At 47.2% G+C, this 21,190-nt stretch overlaps 1 protein-coding gene across 2 annotated transcripts in view; it reads left to right on the top strand.

Annotated features, from left to right (window-relative positions):
- Positions 1-21,190, top strand: part of galnt13 (polypeptide N-acetylgalactosaminyltransferase 13) — a 777,028-nt gene that overhangs the window by 591,032 nt on the left and 164,806 nt on the right. For both annotated transcript variants that reach the window (XM_072475323.1, XM_072475314.1), the window contains exon 6: positions 13-183. In XM_072475323.1, the coding sequence (XP_072331424.1) occupies positions 13-183 (171 nt within the window). The remainder of the gene's footprint in view (positions 1-12; positions 184-21,190) is intronic.

Genomic DNA, 21,190 nt, shown 5'->3' with positions numbered 1-21,190 from the left:
TTTCTTACGCAGAACAGCTGTGGTTTGCCCAATTATAGACGTAATTAGTGATGATACGTTTGAATACATGGCTGGGTCGGATATGACATACGGTGGCTTTAACTGGAAATTGAACTTCCGCTGGTATCCTGTCCCTCAGCGAGAGATGGACCGCAGAAAAGGGGACAGAACAATCTCTGTTAGGTGAGTACTGGAGGAGGATGAAGCAGTCTCCACGCCAACTCCAAAAGTAGTATTCGTAGTCTTACTCATGTTCCGAGATCCAACATGAGAAATTAGAAGTGCTGTGCTCATGTCTCAATCTTCCCTGGAATAGTAACTTAACAGGGTGTACAATGGAAATGTAATCAGTCTTAAACTGAGGGATCTCAGTACATAGCAACCTTATTTTTACTTGTAAACTCAGAATCAGTGTTAAAATCAAGAAGAAAAATTCATATTTCTTGCCCATTAATTGAAGGTTTGAAGTCAGTGTGAGATATTTATCAACAAGACTGGTCAAGTCATGGAATGATTCAAGAATATTTAAATCAAAATGCGTTATTTTAACTCACTGGTAAGACCATGTGGCTGGATTCTCCACCGGCTTGATGCTCCGTTTTACCGGCAATTTTTCCGACGGCGAGGGGCTGCCCCACAATGGAAAACCCCAGACTGGATTCTCCGCCCCGTGGCGTGGCAGGGCGGAGAATCCAGACCCATATTTGCCAAAATGTGGTCTTGCCAAAATTATGAGCCGTGCTGGACTGAATTAAGTTGATCTATTAAAGAAAAAATGGTATAAGTGATTTGTAACCCAAATCTTTAAAATATGCAAACATTGGCAATCTGGCACGTTGATTAATCGGCACTATGATCACAGAGATAGGAAGCACAAATGTAATATTGGTGCCAAATTTCACTAGAATTAGAAGATTCCACCCCACCCCAGAGACCAAGTGGACTAAATATATGCCTCACAAAAGTTTCATTCAGTTTTGCCCTGAAGTTAGAGTGCCACAAACCATTTCATACACCAATCCTTCGCTTCAGCAGCCAGCAAAGGACAGGTGCCTGGTTGACCTATTTGTTGCCTGGAGCAATCTCATGCCTTTTCAATTTCCTTTTCTCCATTGACTTGTGACTATCCAAAAGCTTTGATAATCATTGCAGATGCCAAAGTGATGCACTTCTCTTTCTTTAAAAGCACACCATTAGAAAAGGTGATCTAGGCAGAACATTTGTTGGAAATGTATTTATCAACATTTCATGGTGTGTCAATAATATAAAGAGCACAAAATTGAAAAATGAAAATGAAAATCACTTATTGTCACAAGTTGGCTTCAAATGAAGTTACTGTGAAAAGCCCCTAGTCGCCACAGTACGACACCTGTTCAGGGAGGCTGGTACGGGAATTGAACCCGCGTTGCTGGCCTTGGTCTGCTTTACAAGCCAGCTATTAGCCCACTGTGCTAAACCAGCCCCTAAATTCATTCCCCCCCAATTTTTGGGTTGCGTTTAGACTGCGTTTTGTGACATTCCCATGCCTATTCAGATCCAGGTGGGTAAGCTACAAAATTCTTTGACCCACAACATCTGAATGTTCTTGGTATAAGTTCAGGCCTCCATCACTGGTCTCTTTTCAACACTGCCAACATGTTCTGATAACAGAGGCTGGCCCATGCAGAACACGTGGTACATGCTCTCTCCTCGGTAGGCTGTTTTTTAAAGGTAAGCTGCATAAAAAGATTGCCACAATGGAAATTCTTGCAAACTGAACCAGGGAAGATGGGGGAATCCAGACTGATGGATGCACGCTGGAGGTATTGATTATGCAGGGGGACCCGAGGAGAGACACCATGGTCCCATGGGATGGGAGAGGGGTGTGATCAAGAGATCCTCAAGAGCCAGCCTCATAGGGGAATGCCACATGAGGTCTAATGACCTCACCTGGTGGTCAGTGTCGGTGAAAGCATGTTCATGTGACAGCACCTACCCGCCACACCGCAAACGTCTCACACTACTTAATAGACTGTTACCCTCACCTCCATCCCCACACCATCACACATACCACAGCAGTCATTGGCACACAGAATATAGACCTAACACCCAGATACTTCACCTCACATTCACATACCCACTAATGCTGCCAGCCTCACACCACCTCTCACTGCCTTCATATGTCTCCAGCTCTGGCAGCCACATCATCCACACGTAATGTTACAGAATCATTGACATTCTTCCCTCTCTCCTAAAGGACAAACTGGCATTCACTAGAAGGCAACAGAGCAGAAGCAGCTGGGGACAAGGATACCTGCATATCCAGAGCCCTATGAAAGAGATGACTCCCTTTATCATCGGGCAGGTTGCATTTTCTCAAGTCCCAGCTCACCTCATCTTGCTTTCCGGCATATGAGCAAGCTGTTGATGGCATGACCATGGATCTCTTCCTTCCCACCCACTTCGCTACTTTCTGCACAACAACATTCCTGCTTGCCACGAGCCTGACCTTTGCCTTATAAGTTCCATCCGGAAGAACCTTTTCCGTGCAAATCCATCTGTGGGATAGAGCTCTTTGTCCCCTATCCGGTACTTCCGTGTATACCTCAAATTCACTCCAACTATGCAATTCTTGCTGTTTAGCTTCTTTCATAACTTTTTCATCTAATTTATTTGAAGCCACCAAAATCTCACGTGCATGTGGGCTTCTACTCCTATTAGTATTCGTAGTCTTACTCATGTTCCGAGATCTTGACAAACTACGTCCCCTCTCCTGCCTGGTATCTCGTTCTGTACTGCTACTGCTTGATCTTTCCCTTCTGCTGTGGGATGTCCTTTCAATAGTTCTCGACCTTTTCCTGCGGACCTGTTCACTATCCGATGTACTATCTGAACTGGCACTGCGTTTCTGTGCCCTCCATTTTTGAACTTCGTTTTCCCAATCCATTGTCTTGACTCCTTCCCCTGAATGCTGTACATTCAACCAATGTTTATACTTTCCAGTGGCCTTCCCTGCTCTACTAATAACAGTTGCATCCTTCCATTGACTCGACCCTTCCGGCAATTTCTGGCAGTTGCCCTTTCGGAAAAATGGCCTGTTTTAATTCACCAGAAGTATTGTGTTCCTCCACAGAAACCCTGTCTATATCAGTTAATTGGTCCTCATAGTTCTGTAACACATGATTACCAGATGACTCTGGTTCCTCGTCATGTCTGTCTGCTCTGTCTAAATTTGAAAATTTGTAATCTGTACCCATTATCCTTGATGAATGGACCCTAACAGTTTGATTACCATGATGCACTCCCTAATTAACAGTGCCTCTCCTCCTCTTTTACATCCCTCACTATTCTTCTCAAAACATCAAAACCCTGGAACATCTAACAACCATTCCTTCCCCTGTGAAATCCATGTCTCCATAATGGCCACAACATCATAATTCCAAGTACTGATCGATGTTCTAAGTTCATCTCCCTTATTCCTGACACTTGCATTGAAACAGGCACACTTTAACCCATTCCACTGAGTGCAACTTTGCCCTATCAACTGTCTATCCTTCCTCAAAGACTCGCTGCATACTATTTCTGCCTGTTCAACAGCTACCCTATTCTCGGATCCATAGCTCTGGTTCCCATCCCCCTGCCAAACTAGTTTAAACTTTCCCGAAGAGCTCTAGCAAAACTCCCACCCTGGATATTGGTGCCCCTCCAGTTTAGGTGCAATCTGGCCTTCATATACAGGTCCCACCTTCCCCAGAAGATATCCCAATGATCCACATATCCAAAGCCTCCCCTCCTGCACCAGCCCTGTAGTCACGTGTTCAGCTGCACTCGCTCTCTGTTCGTGGCACTGGTAGGAATTCTGAGATTACTACTCTGCTTGTCCTGCTCTTTAGCTTCTAACCAAACTCCCTAAAATCACTTTTTAGACCCTAATCCCTTTTCTTAGCTATGTCATTGGTGATTATGTGCATCACGACTTCTGGTTGTTTCTTTCCCCCCCCCCCCCCCCCCCTCCCCCCGCTTAAGAATCCTGTAGACTCGATCCGAGATATCCCTGACCCTGGCACCCAGGAGGCAACATACCTTCCGGGAGTCTCGTTCGCGACCACAGAATCTCCGTTTCTCTCACCATTGAGTCCCCTATCACTATTGCTTTTCTATTCTCCCCCTTTGCCTTCTGAGCCACAGAGCCAGGCTCAGTGCCAGAGACCTGGCCACTTAGGCCTTCCCCTGGTAGGTTGCCCCCCCCCCCCCAACATCATCCAAAACGGTATACTTGTTTCGAAGGGGAACGGCCACGGGGGATACCTGCACTGTTTGCCTATTCCTTTTCCTTCCCCTAACTATAACCCAGCTACTCTTGTCCTGCACCTTGGCTACCTCCCTGTATCTCCTCTCTATCAACTCTTCTGCCTCCCAGATGATCCGAAGTTCATCCAGCTCCAGTCTAGTTCCCTAACGCGGTCTCTGAGGATCTGGAGTTGGGTGCACTTCCTGCTGGTCAGTGGGGACACCAGTGGTGTCCCTCATCACCCACATTCTACATAAGGAGCATGCAACTGGCCCAGCTTCCATCCCCTCTGATCTGAATTCCTTAAGAGATTTAAAAGGAAAAAAAAAATTCAACACCTGTTCGGCCCTTAACAAAACAAATATATATATATTGCTGCTACTCTCAAGTGAACCCTCTAAAATTGTGAACCCTCTAAATGATACAAAGATAGCTTGATTCCCCCAAAATAACAACAACAAAAAACTCTTACCTTGCAGAATGTAGCTGCCGTGTGAACCAGCTGGAACTCGATCCTCCAACTCTGCTCCCAGTCAGCTGCACTCCCGGCTCCCTTCATGCTCTTTGAGGAAATGTCTGAAATAAAATGAAAGGAGCATCTTGCTCCTTTCTCACCAAACTCCCTCAGTCACCAAACTCTCACTTTAGCACTCTAATGCAGCCCAAATTCAACACTCCAGTGCAAGCAAAGTCAGCACTGTAAGATGGCTCACGTTTATACTGTCTGACTCTAGCCTCTGAAAACTGGCGTAATCCAATTAACTAATTAACACCCTGCAGCTGCAAGTAGAGCCTGAGTAAACTCTGTTTAAAGCTGGTTTAAAACTCATCTTCTTCTAACCCAAACAGCAACTTAAGTTAATTTACTAAATAAAAGAAAGACTAGACTTTAGATAAAAATGAGCCCTTAATATTGTAGCACCTGAGTTGGCCACTTCCCGACTTAAAATGGAAAACTGCAAAGGCTGAAGGGAAATTCAGCCAACACAGGCAAAGACTAGCAAATACAGGAATCATGTATATTGGAACCTGCAAAGCAACCAGACAGCACCGAAACCAGCAGCCATCTGCATAGTAATGTAGCAACCATCTACATAGTAATGTGCGATCCCCAGGCACAGTGGCAACAGTAAAGGTAAACAAAGCCAAGCCAGACTCCTCGGCGCCAGCAGGAGCCAAGACAAAGGAAGGCCAACGGACACTTAAGACCACCTAGCGATCAGGGAACCGCTCCAGCATTGGAGAAATCGATCCAAGTGATCGGAAAGTAGTCCAATCACTTGGAACCAGGTACGGGGTCCGCCCCGAAGGGCGGGAAGCCCCTGGGGACTATAAAGTAAAGCCCCCAAGTTCAAATTGTCCTTCTTGGCAGGGTCACTCAGCAGCGAATCAACCCTTGAGAGTGAACTGCCCAAGCTGCCTCCAAGCAAGTAAGTCTCAAGTCAACGCTCGCTACGAGATAGGCGCTCCTAGCTACCAGTCCATACCAGCTTTTGAATCCCGTAGACTCAGGACCTGAACGAAAGGCCATTTGTTCCCCTGACCTGGGGGGCCAGTCCAAAGCTAAGTATAGGCCTGTTAGTTATAGAGATAGTTTATTATGTAGAAGTTATGCATGAGTAGCGATTGACTGTGCATAATAAATGTGTTTTGATTTGAATCTTACTAATTGGCGTTGAGGTATTGATCATTACTTGAACTTGAACCTCGTGGAGGTATCATAAAGATACCTGGCGACTCTAGAGCAAAGGTTATAAAACAGAGCCAATTGAACCAACCAAAAGTTAGCAACATATTACTGGCGACATCCTGACGGGACCCGATCTAGAACTGGCTTAACCGCTCCGGGAGAACACAAATATTTGAATTAGAAATCCAATTGGGAACAAAAAAACCACAAGTGTTCAAGCAGTTCTGATCAATCCTCATAATTCGGAAGTGTGTTAATGCATGCATAACTAACAGGGCTATAAGGTAAACTGATAAGATTTTTTGTTGCGACAAAACTGTTGGAAGTTTGTATTCCGGAAAATAGCGAAAGCCGTACCCGTAATTACAGCAACGCCTTAATACCCCTTGTTCCAAATTTCAAGAGAAGTATTCAGAGAGGAAAGATGGCAATGCAGGCAATGCAACGCCTCATGAACCCCGAAGAATTTTTGGTCGCAGCGACCAGCAGTAGAGTAGGACAGTGTCCCGTTTGGGAAGAGGACATCAGAAAGTACCTCAAAGGGAAAGGATGGCCCCTTTGGAGCGAATTCTGAGAAAATGAGGAAACAGGTCCCGGGAGTATAGGACAGACTTGGTGGGAGAACCTGAGCGAAATCCATAAGAAAAGCGTGGGAAAAGCTTGCAAGCCGATGGCAATCGTGTCCTGTTTGGCACAATTGCGAGGCACAGAGGAGGTCGTTCGGACGCTCCATAAAGAGATAGAGGAGGCACATCGAATGAGTAAGGTCGATGTGAGCGAGATAGAGAAAGAAAACTTAGAATTAAGAAGGATGTTAGCAGCAAAGGACAGAGAGGTGGATGATGCCAAGAGGGCACACCAGTCTTGTCTGGCGCACCGAAGCAGCTTCCAATCCCAGTACGAAAAGGCCTATCAGGACACGCAACGTGCAGTCCTGGTACGAGAGGAAACAGAGAAGCAGGTAGAGGCATTGCAAAGGCAGTGTAGCGACCTGAAGGCAGCGTTAAGCGCACTCCATACTACCACCACGAAGCAAAGACAAAGCTCATTAGACCACGCAAAGTGCCGGAAGCAGATTGCAGAACTGCAATCTCTGCTTTCAGTTCAAAAAGGATTCCAGGAAACATTTGGATCACAGTTAAATGAGGAAGACGGCCCTGATTGGGAAGAATTGAGTGAGACAGCGCAGAAATATGTTCAGAGAAAATGTGCGCAGGGAAAGCCCCAGAAGAGAAATGAGCCCCAACCCCCCACAGAGCAGATAGTTCAGGCTCCAATGAACCCAGTCATCATCCACCGCACAGCCACATCGGACGACACGGAATTTCTGTACACCACCTCCTTAACAGTGACCCAATTATGGGACACGTGCGATAAAACCAAACTGTTCTTTCCCACCTCAGACCCCCACCACTTCTTTGCCAGAGTAAAACAGCAGGCTACCATGTACGGCCTGTATGAGCGAGAGCAAGTAAAGCTCACAGTTTTGAGTTTAGACCCTTCGGTCGTAGCAGCCCTTCCCGACCCACAGAATGTAGGAGGAGGTACCCTTGCAGAAATGCATACCGCGATCCTAGATGCGATCAGGTATAATGGGGGTGACCCCGTCGAAGGCCTCAATAAGTGCAGGCAAAAGAAAATCGAGCACCCCACAGCGTTTGCTGGACGCTTGTGGATCCATTTCGCAGCAGTTTTCGGAGACTTAGACCGCGCCCATTTGTCCCCAGACAACATGGCCAAATGGACCCGCACCTTTATCTCCCATGCCACAGAGGCAGGACAAAAAGCCTGTACGAATTATGACCCCTCAGAGGAAGCCCACAATGAGAAATGGGTTGTAAAAAGATTGTCCCGTGCCTGGGAGCAATCTGTTCAAAACAAACCCACGAATAAAAATCCCGAAGAACAGGAGGCAGAAGCAGACATACACACAGTTAAGGCACACCAGAACCCCGCATGGGTAAATGAAGGCAAGAACAGCCCCCCACAAAAATCACAGGAGTGTTACAACTGTGGACAGTTGACACTTTGCACGAGAATGCAATGCCCCACGAAAGCCACAGAGAGCCCAGCAGGCAGGCACTCTGAATAAGAATAGGACAGAGCCCATACATAGTGTGAGCACCCGTTCAGATCAGACGGACCTGAACGGAACTGACTGATGGTGTTCGGGCTCCCCCAGTTGGGTCTGCGACACCCTTTGGGATAGGTCCGGCCGACCAGGAGTTGCAGCAAAGATACGGGGACAGCCCATCGAGTTTCTCTGGGACACAGGAGGGTCCCGCACCACAATCAATTCCTCCATCATGTTTCAAAAGGACACGTGGCCCACTACAGCCACCATCACCCTCAGTGGCTTTACAGGCCACTCACAGTAGGGACACATCACAGTCCCTGTACCCATTCAAATTGGCAACATCACCACCAGGCACCCCATAGTTTTAGTCGATCTACCCCACACAGCAGAACACATTTTAGGAATAGATTTTATGAATTCCCACAATCTGTCCTTCGATTCAGTCAATCAATATGTTTGGAGAATGTCAAAATCTGCAAGAGCCCCCTCAACGCTCACCATAGGAGAATATGCAAATAAGATTAGCGCAGTAGGCAAATTTTGGTTTGACCCGACCATAATTAGCATAGACAAGCAGGTTAGGGCAGTTCTGCAGAAGCACAGGACAGCATTCGCGACCCACAAATACAACTGTGGCCGGATGACTGGTTCCGTTCAAATTACATGACCTGACCCTAGACCCCAAAAGCAATACGGATTTCCCCAAGAGGCAGAGGGAGAAATCGCAAAAGTTATCGACAGCTTATTAGAGCAGGGTGTACTCAGGTCAGTTGTCTCCACTAATAATGCCCCGATTTGGCCAGTGAGAAAGCCCGACGGATCATGGCGACTGACCATCGATTACTGGGAACTCAACAAAGTCACCCCTGCAGCAGCCCCCACGGTAAGGTAGCCACAAGTCCCGAGACCATGCTCAAACAGGGACTCAACTCACGATACTTTACGGTTTTGGACGTCAGTAATGGATTCTGGTCCATTCCATTGGCAAAAGCGTGCCAATACAAATTTGCCTTCACTTTTAAAAATCAGCAGTACACGTGGACATGCCTTCCACAAGGATTCCACAACTCCCCCTCCATTTTCCACCGACAGTTGGCAAGTGGTTTGTCAATATTTTCTCGCCCCGAATGTCTGGTCCAGTATGTGGACGACCGATTACTGCAGACAGACACCAAGGCAGAGCACATCGAGCATCTGGCCGAACTCCTGGAACTCCTACAGAAACTTGGTTGTAAAGTTAACCCCCAAAATGCCCAGATTTTGGAAAACAAGGTGATATATTTGGATTGGATTGGATTGGATTTGTTTATTGTCACCTGTACCGAGGTACAGTGAAAAGTATTTTTCTGCGAGCAGCTCAACAGACCATTAAGTACATGAGAAGAAAAGGGAATTTAAAAAAATACATAATAGGGCAACACAACATATACAATATAACTACAAAAGCACTGGCATCGGATGAAGCATACAGGGTGTAGTGTTAATGAAATCAGTCCATAAGAGGGTCATTTAGGAGTCTGGTGACAGTGGGGAAGAAGCTGTTTTTGAGTCTGTTCGTGCATGTTCTCAGACTTCTGTATCTCCTGCCCGATGGAAGAAGTTGGAAGAGTGAGTAAGCCGGGTGGGAGGGATCTTTGATTATACTGCCCGCTTTCCCCAGGCAGCGGGAGGTGTAGATGGAGTCAATGGATGGGAGGCAGGTTCGTGTGATGGACTGGGCGGTGTTCATGACTCTCTGAAGTTTCTTGCGGTCCTGGGCCGAGCAGTTGCCATACCAGGCTGTGATGCAGCCTGATAGGATGCTTTCTATGGTGCATCTGTAAAAGTTGGTAAGGGTTAATGTGGACATGCCGAATTTCCTTAGTTTCCTGAGGAAGTATAGGCGCAGTTGTGCTTTCTTGGTGGTAGCGTCGACGTGGGTGGACCAGGACAGATTTTTGGAGATGTGCACCCCTAGGAATTTGAAACTGCTAACCATCTCCACCTCGGCCCCGTTGATGCTGACAGGGGTGTGTACAGTACTTTGCTTCCTGGGTACAATTATCACACATGGTAAACGCGAGATCGAGCATAAAAGGATTGACTCGATTGCCAAATAACGCCTTCCCCAGAATGTTTCAGCCCTCCAGTCGTTTTTAGGACTGATTGGCTACTGCCGAAACCACATTGACGGTTTCGTCAGCAAGGCAGCGCCCCTCTCAGACCTCCTAAAGAAAGGAGCCCTTTGGGAATGGCTTCCGCAGCATACGGATGCTGTGGACTCTTTGAAAAGAGCACTCATAGCAGCCCCTGCACTACAAGTTCCAGACCCATTTTCCCCCTATGCGATAGAGGTAGCTCCTCCAGGAACGGCACAAACAGTTAAGGCCCATGGCTTACGCCTCCAGAGTCTTAGATGCTGTGGAGCAGGGATTTTCAGCCTGTGAAAGGCACCTGCTCGCAGTTTTTTGGGCAGTACAATATTTTTCATACATAACCCGACTGAACCCCATCACAATCCTGACGGAACACACCCCCACCCAACAGCCAGAGGCTGTTTAGCACAGGGCTAAATCGCTGGCTTTGAAAGCAGACCAAGGCAGGCCAGCAGCACGGTTCAATTCTCGTAACAGCCTCCCCGAACAGGCACCGGAATGTGGCGACTAGGGGCTTTTCACAGTAACTTCATTTGAAGCCTACTTGTGACAATAAGTGATTTTCATTTCATTTTACTGGACGGACGACTTAAGGACGGTACAGTGAGTCAAATAAGAGCAGCCAGATGGACTCTTCTTTTGCAGGGACGGGACATCACTGTTAAAAGGACCAAGACCCACACTTTCTTAGCAGATAACCTACAGTACCCAGGCACCCACCATGAATGTGAAATCATCTCACCGCACCACAACACAGGCCCCTTTTATTGCAAAAACATCCCCCAGAAAGATAGGTAGTCCAACCCAGAGCCCCAAGCATGCAGACACGTGCGAACCCATAAGAATATATGTGGATGGATCTTCCACAATATTAGAAGGGAAGTGCATAACAGGATGCGGCATTTGTGTTGAGGATGCGCAGGGACGCGCCCTAGAAGAAATAGCAATAAAACTTCCAGGACACTTAGGCGCACAGGCGGCAGAACTAGCAGCCGTGGCTTACATTGTAGAACACCCAGATTCCTTCCCCAGCCCAGCAGGCATATACTCGGACAGCCTCTATGTCTGCAACAGCCTTACAGAATTCCTACCCCTGTGGAAAGCAAGAGGATTCGTTTCCGCAGACGGAAAACCCCTCCCCTCAGCCCCATTGCTCCGTCACATTTTAGGAAAAGCCCAGGGCAGGACTTTTGGAATAGTTAAAGTTCGTAGTCACCATCGTTTCTCCCCCCCATGAAATGTAAAAGCCGACGCACTGGCCAAAGCAGGTTCCAGGCATGGATATTTTTGGACACCCCCCGAGAGCGCACCAGTGAATGCAGTTCAGGTCTCGCAGACTAATATCGAGGATTTAGTACAGGCCCAGAAGCAGGACAGCAATCTCAGGGAGATTTTAAAAGGAAGATTCCCAGCACCCTATGATAGATTTCAAAATGCTCTGACCACACATGACGGTGTGGTGCTAAAAGATACCCTTTATGTGGTTCCTGAACAGGACAGGAATCAACTTATTTGTTTATTCCATGGCAGTCATGGACATCAGGGAATTGATCCCACTGCAGCCCACCTCAGGCAGCTCTGTTGGTGGCCAAGTTTAAAAGAAGACGTAACGCACTACGTTGAGAATTGCCTTATCTGTGCCCAGAACAATCCGGACAGATACGCCAAGAAAGCTCAACTTAGTCACACCCGCCCTGTTAATGGCCCCTGGACTAACCTCCAGATTGATTTTATAGGACCATTGCCCCCTTGCAGGAATGGTTACAAATACGTATTAGTCGTCATAGACACTTTCACAAAATGGGTAGAGGCATTCCCAGCCAGAAAGAACACGGCAAAGACCACAGCCAAGATCTTAACCCACCACATCTTTACGAGATGGGGTCTCCCCCACAGCATTGAATCCGACCAAGGTTCCCATTTTACGGGACGTGTCATGAAGAACGTCCTCACAATATTTGGCATTACCCAAAAATTCCACATCGCATACCACCCCCAGTCAAGTGGTATCGTGGAGCGCATGAATCGGACCCTAAAAGCTACCCTCAGAAAAATGGTCCAGCAAAACAACACCACTTGGGATTCAGTCCTCCCTTTTGCGCTGATGTTTTTGCGAAATACGGTTTCAACATCTACAGGTTACACCCCACACACCCTCATGACCGGATGCCCCATGAAAGGCACAGAATTTTTATTGGGATTAGATTTGACCAGCTCCGAAGTGAAGGCCCTCACACATGAGAACGCAGTAAAGCAGTTAGTGGAGAATGAAAAACGGTTCAACCAGCAGCCGCAGTAAGGTTAGGCACACGGAAGAAACAGAGCCAGGCCTGTTTTGACAAGACAGTGCATGCGACTGAGTTTGAGGTAGGACAGCAGGTCATGCTCTCAATTTACAACCCCAGCACATTCCTGTCACCAAAGTATTCGGGTCCGTACTCCATTGCGGACAAAGTAAGCCCCCCCGTGTACAAAATTAAGTACCCCAACGGAAAGACTGCGTGGTTCCATATTAACCACCTTAAGGCATATGGCCCACAGTCCAACCACACACACCACGTCATGCTTGACGCAGCAGACCACACCCCACCCACAGTCAACGTATCCCATCCCCCCCACGCCCACCACATCCATGGACTCAACCCCGACTCCACCCCCGAGCTATACACTCCGCCCTGGATCGTCCACAGAAAGCATCAGTAGCGACAGCGACTGTGACTCAGACAACAGCCACAGCACACCTCCCTACTATCCCCATGCAATAGGACCCACACCCAGCGAATCTGACCACGATTTGAGTGATCCCTTCCTCATCACATTCCTCAATAAACCCCACCAAAGACCACCGCCGTACCATTACGACCCCGATTCCGTCCCCACAGAACTAGACACCGCCTTTTGGCACCGCGACAACTCATACAGGCTCGTCCGGAACGACGAGATGGACCCCAAATCGCACTATACAGCCCTATCAGCCCTGATACATTCCAGAATATGGCATCCGGGAGAAGATGACGACTTTGAGTCTGACTCCCAAAGCAAGAACCCCTTTGCGACCCTGTTCGCAACTGATAACTGAGGTGTCCAGATGATGTTTTAAAAAGGAACCGCTGGGAGAAAACGGTGTCCTTTCTGATGGAACCTGCAGCATGCTGTTTAATGTTGTTTGTTGCTGTTAGTGTTAAATGTGGTTTGTAAGATCGGAATTTTTTACACGGCCCCACGCCTTATTTTTCGGCCGAAACCTCTGAGAACTTGCCCGCCCGCTCATCGGCAGAAACCGCTGAGAGCTTGCCAGACTCCCGTTCATAACTGCTCTTCTGGTTCGAAGGAAGTACCTTTACGGCAACCCCCCACGATGACTACATTTCTTGCCCATTCTTGCCGGTTGCTCAGGCAGTGGAGAAACGGCATTGGTCTCCGCCCTGCCTGAGGACCCCCCTCTGGTCAACTACGCTCGGGTAGAGCACACATGGCATTGGTCGCCGTCCTACTCGGGGATTCCATCCAAATCTTACCCGTCGCGGCCCATACGCACCTCATGTCGGCACTTTTGCATCAAAAAGTTTTGTTTTGTTGGGTTGCCATCCCTATGCTATTTACATGCTCAAACATTTGGATGTTAAATCGCACAGCCTGCGAGACGGCTCACACTGTTTCAGTATTTTTAAGTGTGTCTTGTCCGGAATATTTGGTTTAAAATAAAAATGAGGGAGTCACACATGGTGACAAATTATAAAGGGAGTAATTGGCACTGAAGGACAGACGTACTAACAGACGAGATATTAAACCAAGATAGTAACAGACACTATGCATGACCCCACAGAACCCCAGAAGCACCAGCAAAAGAGATGAAACAAAGAGAAGAGAAGGAAGAAGAACCATGAGGACATCCTCCGTCTTGCTCATCACCCTAACGAACATTTGGTTGCACGCGAACGCAAACCCCCTGACCCCAACCCCCCCCCCCCCCCCCATCTGTTAATGATTCACTTCCCCATAGCACCCAGAGCCCAGTAACAGGCAACACCACACCATCATGGTGTGATAAGCTCATAACATGGTCCTCCCTTTCCTACGTAGTCGAATCCCTATTAGTGTTGGCGATATTCTGCAGCATCGTGCAGACTATCCGCATGAGGAAACGGAGAAGGAGAGCCTACCGCGCTCGCACCCCGGTATACAGAATAAGATCCCCTAAGTTCAGTTATCCCCAGGACCCCGAACCCCTCGATCTATAATAAAGGACATTCGTTTGCGTTCTTCTGTAAATAAAGAAATGGAAAGATTGTACAACCCTGTGCTTGACTGCCAAGCCAGGAAAAATGTAAATGCTGGTATTATTTTGTATTGTTTAGGAAGTTTAGTATGATTGAATGTTTGAGTGAGTGTAGTTTATTGAGGACAGTTAGAGGTACCGTTTTTTAATTTTGTAATGCATGTCCCTGTTTTGACATAGCGCCACTTAGAAATTGTTAGTTAAAATTTTTCTTGCATAGTTATGGTCAGTGTAGAGGCCATAGAAGAGTGCTCGCCGGGTCAGGGAATGAAGACAATGCAGTTATGTGATCCTTCACGCTTCGCGTTAGGATCACAAGGAAGGAGTGTAGCCACCTGAGTTGGCCACTTCCCGACTTAAAATGGAAAACTGCAAAGGCTAAAGGGAAATTCAGCCAGCACAGGCAAAGACTAGCAAATACAGGAATCATGTATATTGAAACCTGCAAAGCAACCATACAGCACCGAAACCAGCAGCCATCTGCATAGTAATGTAGCAGCCATCTACATAGTAATGTGCGATCCCCAGGCACAGTGGCAACAGTAAAGGTAAACAAAGCCAAGCCAGACTCCTCGGCGCCAGCAGGAGCCAAGACAAAGGAAGGCCAACGGACACTTAAGACCACCTAGCGATCAGGGAACCGCTCCAGCATTGGAGAAATCGATCCAAGTGATCGGAAAGTAGTCCAATCACTTGGAACCAGGTACGGGGTCCGCCCCGAAGGGCGGGAAGCCCCTGGGGACTATAAAGTAAAGCCCCCAAGTTCAAATTGTCCTTCTTGGCAGGGTCACTCAGCAGCGAATCAACCCTTGAGAGTAAACTGCCCAAGCTGCCTCCAAGCAAGTAAGTCTCAAGTCAACGCTCGCTACGAGATAGGCGCTCCTAGCTACCAGTCCATACCAGCTTTTGAATCCCGTAGACTCAGGACCTGAACGAAAGGCCATTTGTTCCCCTGACCTGGTGGGCCAGTCTAAAGCTAAGTATATTATTAATTAGAGATAGTATAACAGCTGCAGAAAGGAAGTTCGAGGAGTATCACCCTATTGAGGTAGTATGGGTTGAAGTCAGAAATAGGAAAGGAGCAGTCACCTTGTTAGGAGTTTTCTATAGGCCCCCCAATAGTAGCAGAGACGTGGAGGAACAGATTGGGAAACAGATTTTGGAAAGGTGCAGAAGTCATAGGGTAGTAGTCATGGGTGACTTTAACTTCCCAAACATTGAGTGGAAACTCTTCAGATCAAATAGTTTGGATGGGGTGGTGTTTGTGCAGTGTGTCCAGGAAGCTTTTCTAACACAGTATGTAGATTGTCCGACCAGAGAAGGGGCAATATTGGATTTAGTACTTGGTAATGAACCAGGGCAAGTGATAGATTTGTTAGTGGGGGAGCATTTTGGAGATAGTGACCACAATTCTGTGACTTTCACTTGAGTAATGGAGCGGGATAGGTACGTGCAACAGGGCAAGGTTTACAATTGGGGGAAGGGTAAATACGATGTTGTCAGACAAGAATTGAAGTGCATAAGTTGGGAACATAGGCTGGCAGGGAAGGACATAAGTGAAATGTGGAACTTGTTCAAGGAACAGGTGCTACGTGTCCTTGATATGTATGTCCCTGTCAGGCAGGGAAGAGATGGTCGAGTGAGGGAACCATGGTTGACAAGAGAGGTTGAATGTCTTGTTAAGAGGAAAAAGGAGACTGATGTAAGGCTGAGGAAACAAGGTTCAGACAGGGCATTGGAGGGATACAAGATAGTCAGGAGGGAACTGAAGAAAGGGATTAGGAGAGCTAAGAGAGGGCATGAACAATCTTTGGCGGGTAGGATCAAGGAAAACCCCAAGGCCTTTTACACATATGTGAGAAATATGAGAATGACTAGAGCGAGGGTAGGTCCGATCAAGGACAGTAGCGGGAGATTGTGTATTGAGTCTGAAGAGATAGGAGAGGTCTTGAACGAGTACTTTTCTTCTGTATTTACAAATGAGAGGGGCGATATTGTTGGCGAGAACAGTGTGAAACAGATTGGTAAGCTCGAGGAAATACTTGTTAGGGAGGAAGATGTGTTGGGTATTTTGAAAAACTTGAGGATAGACAAGTCCCCCGGGCCTGACGGGATATATCCAAGGATTCTATGGGAAGCAAGAGATGAAATTGCAGAGCTGTTGGCAATGATCTTTTCGTCCTCACTGTCAACAGTGGTGGTACCAGGGGATTGGAGAGTGGCGAATGTCGTGCCCCTGTTCAAAAAAGGGACTAGGGATAACCCTGGGAATTACAGGCCAGTTAGTCTTACTTCGGTGGTAGGCAAAGTAATGGAAAGGGTACTGAAGAATAGGATTTCTGAGCATCTGGAAAGACACTGCTTGATTAGGGATAGTCAGCACGGATTTGTGAGGAGTAGGTCTTGCCTTACAAGTCTTATTGAATTCTTTGAGGAGGTGACCAAGCATGTGGATGAAGGTAAAGCAGTGGATGTAGTGTACATGGATTTTAGTAAGGCATTTGATAAGGTTCCCCATGGTAGGCTTATGCAGAAAGTAAGGAGGCATGGGATAGTGGGAAATTTGGCCAGTTGGATAACAAACTGGCTAACCGATAGAAGTCAGAGAGTGGTGGTGGATGGCAAATATTCAGCCTGGAGCCCAGTTACCAGTGTCGTACCACAGGGATCAGTTCTGGGTCCTCTGCTGTTTGTGATTTTCATTAATGACTTGGATGAGGGAGTTGAAGGGTAGGTCAGTAAATTTGCAGACGATACGAAGATAGGTGGAGTTGTGGATAGTAAGGTGGGCTGTTGTCAGCTGCAAAGAGACATAGATAGGATGCAGAGCTGGGCTGAGAAGTGGCAGATGGAGTTTAACCCTGAAAAGTGTGAGGTTGTCCATTTTGGAAGGACAAATATGAATGTGGAATACAGGGTTAACGGTAGAGTTCTTGGCAATGTGGAGGAACAGAGAGATCTTGGGGTCTATGTTCATACATCTTTGAAAGTTGCCACTCAAGTGGATAGAGCTGTGAAGAAGGCCTATGGTGTGCTCGTGTTCATTAACAGAGGGATTGAATTTAAGAGCCGTGAGGTGATGATGCAGCTGTACAAAACTTTGGTAAGGCCACATTTGGAGTACTGTGTACAGTTCTGGTCGCCTCATTTTAGGAAGGATGTGGAAGCTTTGGAAAAGGTGCAAACAAGATTTACCAGGATGTTGCCTGTAATGGAGAATAGGTCTTACGAGGAAAGGTTGAGGGTGCTAGGCCTTTTCTCACTAGAACGGAGAAGGATGAGGGGCGACTTGATAGAGGTTTATAAGATGATCAGGGGAATAGATAGAGTAGACAGTCAGAGACTTTTTCCCCGGGTGGAACAAACCATTACAAGGGGACATAAATTTAAGGTGAAAGGTGGAAGATATAGGAGGGATATCAGAGATAGGTTCTTTACCCAGAGAGTAGTGGGGGCATGGAATGCACTGCCTGTGGAAGTAGTTGAGTCGGAAACATTAGGGACCTTCAAGCAGCTATTGGATAGGTACATGGATTACGGTAAAATGATATAGTGTAGATTTAGTTGTGCTTAAGGGCAGCACGGTAGCATTGTGGATAGCACAATTGCTTCACAGCTCCAGGGTCCCAGGTTCGATTCCGGCTTGGGTCACTGTCTGTGCGGAGTCTGCACGTCCTCCCCGTGTCTGCGTGGGTTTCCTCCGGGTGCTCCAGTTTCCTCCCACAGTCCAAAGATGTGCAGGTTAGGTGAATTGGCCAATGATAAATTGCCCTTAATGTCCAAAATTGCCCTTGGTGTTGGGTGGAGGTGTTGAGTTTGGGTAGGGTGCTCTTTCCAAGAGCCGGTGCAGACTCAAAGGGCCTATTGGTCTCCTTCTGCACTGTAAATTCAATGATAATCTATGATTAATCTAGGACAAAGGTTCGGCGCAACATCGTGGGCCGAAGGGCCTGTTCTGTGCTGTATTTTTGATGTTCTATGTATAGGCCTGTTAGTTATAGAGATAGTTTATTAAGTAGAATTTATGCATGAGTAGTTAGGAGGTTGAGGGGAGATCTAATAGAAACTTACAAGATAATGAATGGCTTAGATAGGGTGGATGTTGGGAAGTTGTTTCCATTAGCAGGGGAGACTAGGACCCGGGGGCACAGCCTTAGAATAAAAGGGAGTCACTTTAGAACAGAGATGAGGAGAAATTTCTTCAGCCAGAGAGTGGTGGGTCTGTGGAATTCATTGCCACAGAGGGCGGTGGAGGCCGGGACGTTGAGTGTCTTTAAGACAGAAGTTGATAAATTCTTGATTTCTCAAGGAATTAAGGGCTGTGGAGAGAGAGCGGGTAAATGGAGTTGAAATCAGCCAAGATTGAATGGTGGAGTGGACTCGATGGGCCGAATGGCCTTACTTCCACTCCTATGTCTTATGGTCTTATGGAGTAGCGATTGACTGTGTATAATAAATGTGTTTTGATTTGAATCTTACTATTTGGTGTTGAGTTATTGATCATTACTTGAACTTGAACCTCGTGGAGGTATCATAAAGATACCTGGCGACTCTAGAGCAAAGGTTATAAAACAGAGCCAATTGAACCAACCAACCAAAAGTTAGCAACAATATCCCTCAGTCACCAAACTCTCACTTTAGCTCTCCTTCTGGTTCAGTTCTTTTAAGATATAAAATCTGGAACCACACAGTAGGGATTTTTGATTTGCTGGTTTCATCGCAGTGTTTCTCTCGGTAAAGGCATAGATAATGCAGTGTAGTGATGATTGTTCTCCCTTTAATTGGGTTAAAAATATCTTGCTAGACTTGGTAGCTTTCTACTCGGGGATTTCAGGTAAATACTACTTTAAATTTTGATGGATATCTTAAATATCCCTCTGTAGCATTAATAAAGCTTGGATTTTCAAATATAAACAAGGTTATACTTTCTTTATCTAGGACTATCAGAGTTCCGATTAACAAAAAATGTGAATTACATGTTCGGTTCTTTTTCTTTAAAAAATGTTTTTTTTTAATTTAAAGTGCCAATTTCTTTTCCCAGTTAAGGGGCAATTTAACATGGCCAATCCACCTACCTGCACATCTTTGGGTAGTGGGGGATGAGATTCACGCAGGCACGGGGAGAATGTGCAAACTCTACATGGACAGTGAACCGGAGCTGGGATCAAACACGGTCCTCGGTGCCGTGATGCAGCAGTGCTAACCACTGCGCCACTGTGCCGCCTCATGTTTGGTTCTTCAATAGACTTCTATATAATTTAGATGGTGCAACGTCTCAAGTAGTCTTCTGTATCCAAACTTGAAAACAGTGGTCCGTTGTTGCCAAATGATGCCTGGACCTTTATAATCTGGCTAAAGCTTCCAAAAAAGGCTTCCTGGAGAACAGTAATATTCTCCGGTGGTTCCTTTCCTCCAGGGAGAGTTAGATCCGTTCTTCAGGCCCATTGAAGTCTCTGAGGCCTGTCTTTCTCAACCTTAAGTGAGAGTGACAACCAAAGCATCTCGCTGACCTGGAATGGTCCCAAAAAGAAACTAAGATTATACTCCACTTCACTATCCCTTGTTCTTTTTGACCTCCTTGTGTCCACCGACTATACTCTCATTTCGAATAAGTCAATTTTGAGTCTTCCAGCTCTGGTAATCACCTCTGGATAGACTCACTTTGTTTCCTTTGACTCCTGGCTGGACCATATGAGCAATGCCATGGGAGGTAGCCATAAATATTCGATCCTAAGCCATTTCAAGGTGATTTTTATGTTTAATATTCAATATATATTTATCAATTAATTAAAATGCTCAATATATTATTATGTTTAAGTTCAAATGACTTGTTGTCAATAACAGAAGACAGAGGGCAGGATTCTCTGATCATGAGGCTAAATGTTGACTCCGTCGTAAACGCCATCCCGTTTTACGATGGCGTCAAGAGGCTCCTAGGAGCAGTGATCCTGCGCCCCACAGGGGGCCAGCAGGGCACTGGAGTGACCCACACAGCTCCAGCTGCCGATACCGGCGTCAACGGGTGGCGCGGGTCTGCGCATGCGCACTACGACCGGCGCGGACTCGCGCATGCGCGCTATTTACCTTCTCCGTGCCGGCCCCGACACAACATGGCAGAGAGCTACAGGGACCCGGTGCGGAGGAACATAGGCCCCCACCAGGACAATCCGGTCCACCGATCGGTAGGCCCCGATCGCGGGCCAGGTCACGGTGGAGGCCCCCCCTCCCCACACGAGGCCGCCCCCCCGCAGGATGAACGCCGAGGTCCCGCCAGGTCGGACCACACGTGTACGGCGGCGGCGGGACTTGGTCTATCTCGGCGACCGCTCGGCCAATCGAGAGCGGGGAATCGCCGGGGGGGAGGCCGCTTAAAACGGCCCACAACTGCCGCCGCGCCAATTGCGCCGGAGCCAATGGTGCCGGTTCTCCGGTGACCGGAGAATTGGCGGACCACCGTCGGAGCGGCGTCCCATGAATTCCCCCCCCCCCCCCCCCCCCCCCCCCCCCCCCCCCCGGCGGCGATTCTCCGACCTGGCCCGGGGTCGGAGAATCCCGCCCAGAGTGCCTTATGATCAGGCTATTTCTATAAATTTAAGATACGAGGATGAATGTTCATATTTTTAAGGGCTCCACTTTTTCTTCCCACTCAAACAAATATTCATATATTTTATTCTTGCCGCACAAGTTTGTATGATGGATGGCAAGTACATTGGTGCTAAGAAATTTCTTTTGACACCAG

This window comes from Scyliorhinus torazame, chromosome 2 (assembly GCF_047496885.1).
Source record: "Scyliorhinus torazame isolate Kashiwa2021f chromosome 2, sScyTor2.1, whole genome shotgun sequence".
Classification (NCBI taxonomy): domain Eukaryota; kingdom Metazoa; phylum Chordata; class Chondrichthyes; order Carcharhiniformes; family Scyliorhinidae; genus Scyliorhinus; species Scyliorhinus torazame.
Note: the sequence above shows the minus strand (reverse complement) of the source record. Positions and strands in the feature narration are given on the sequence as shown.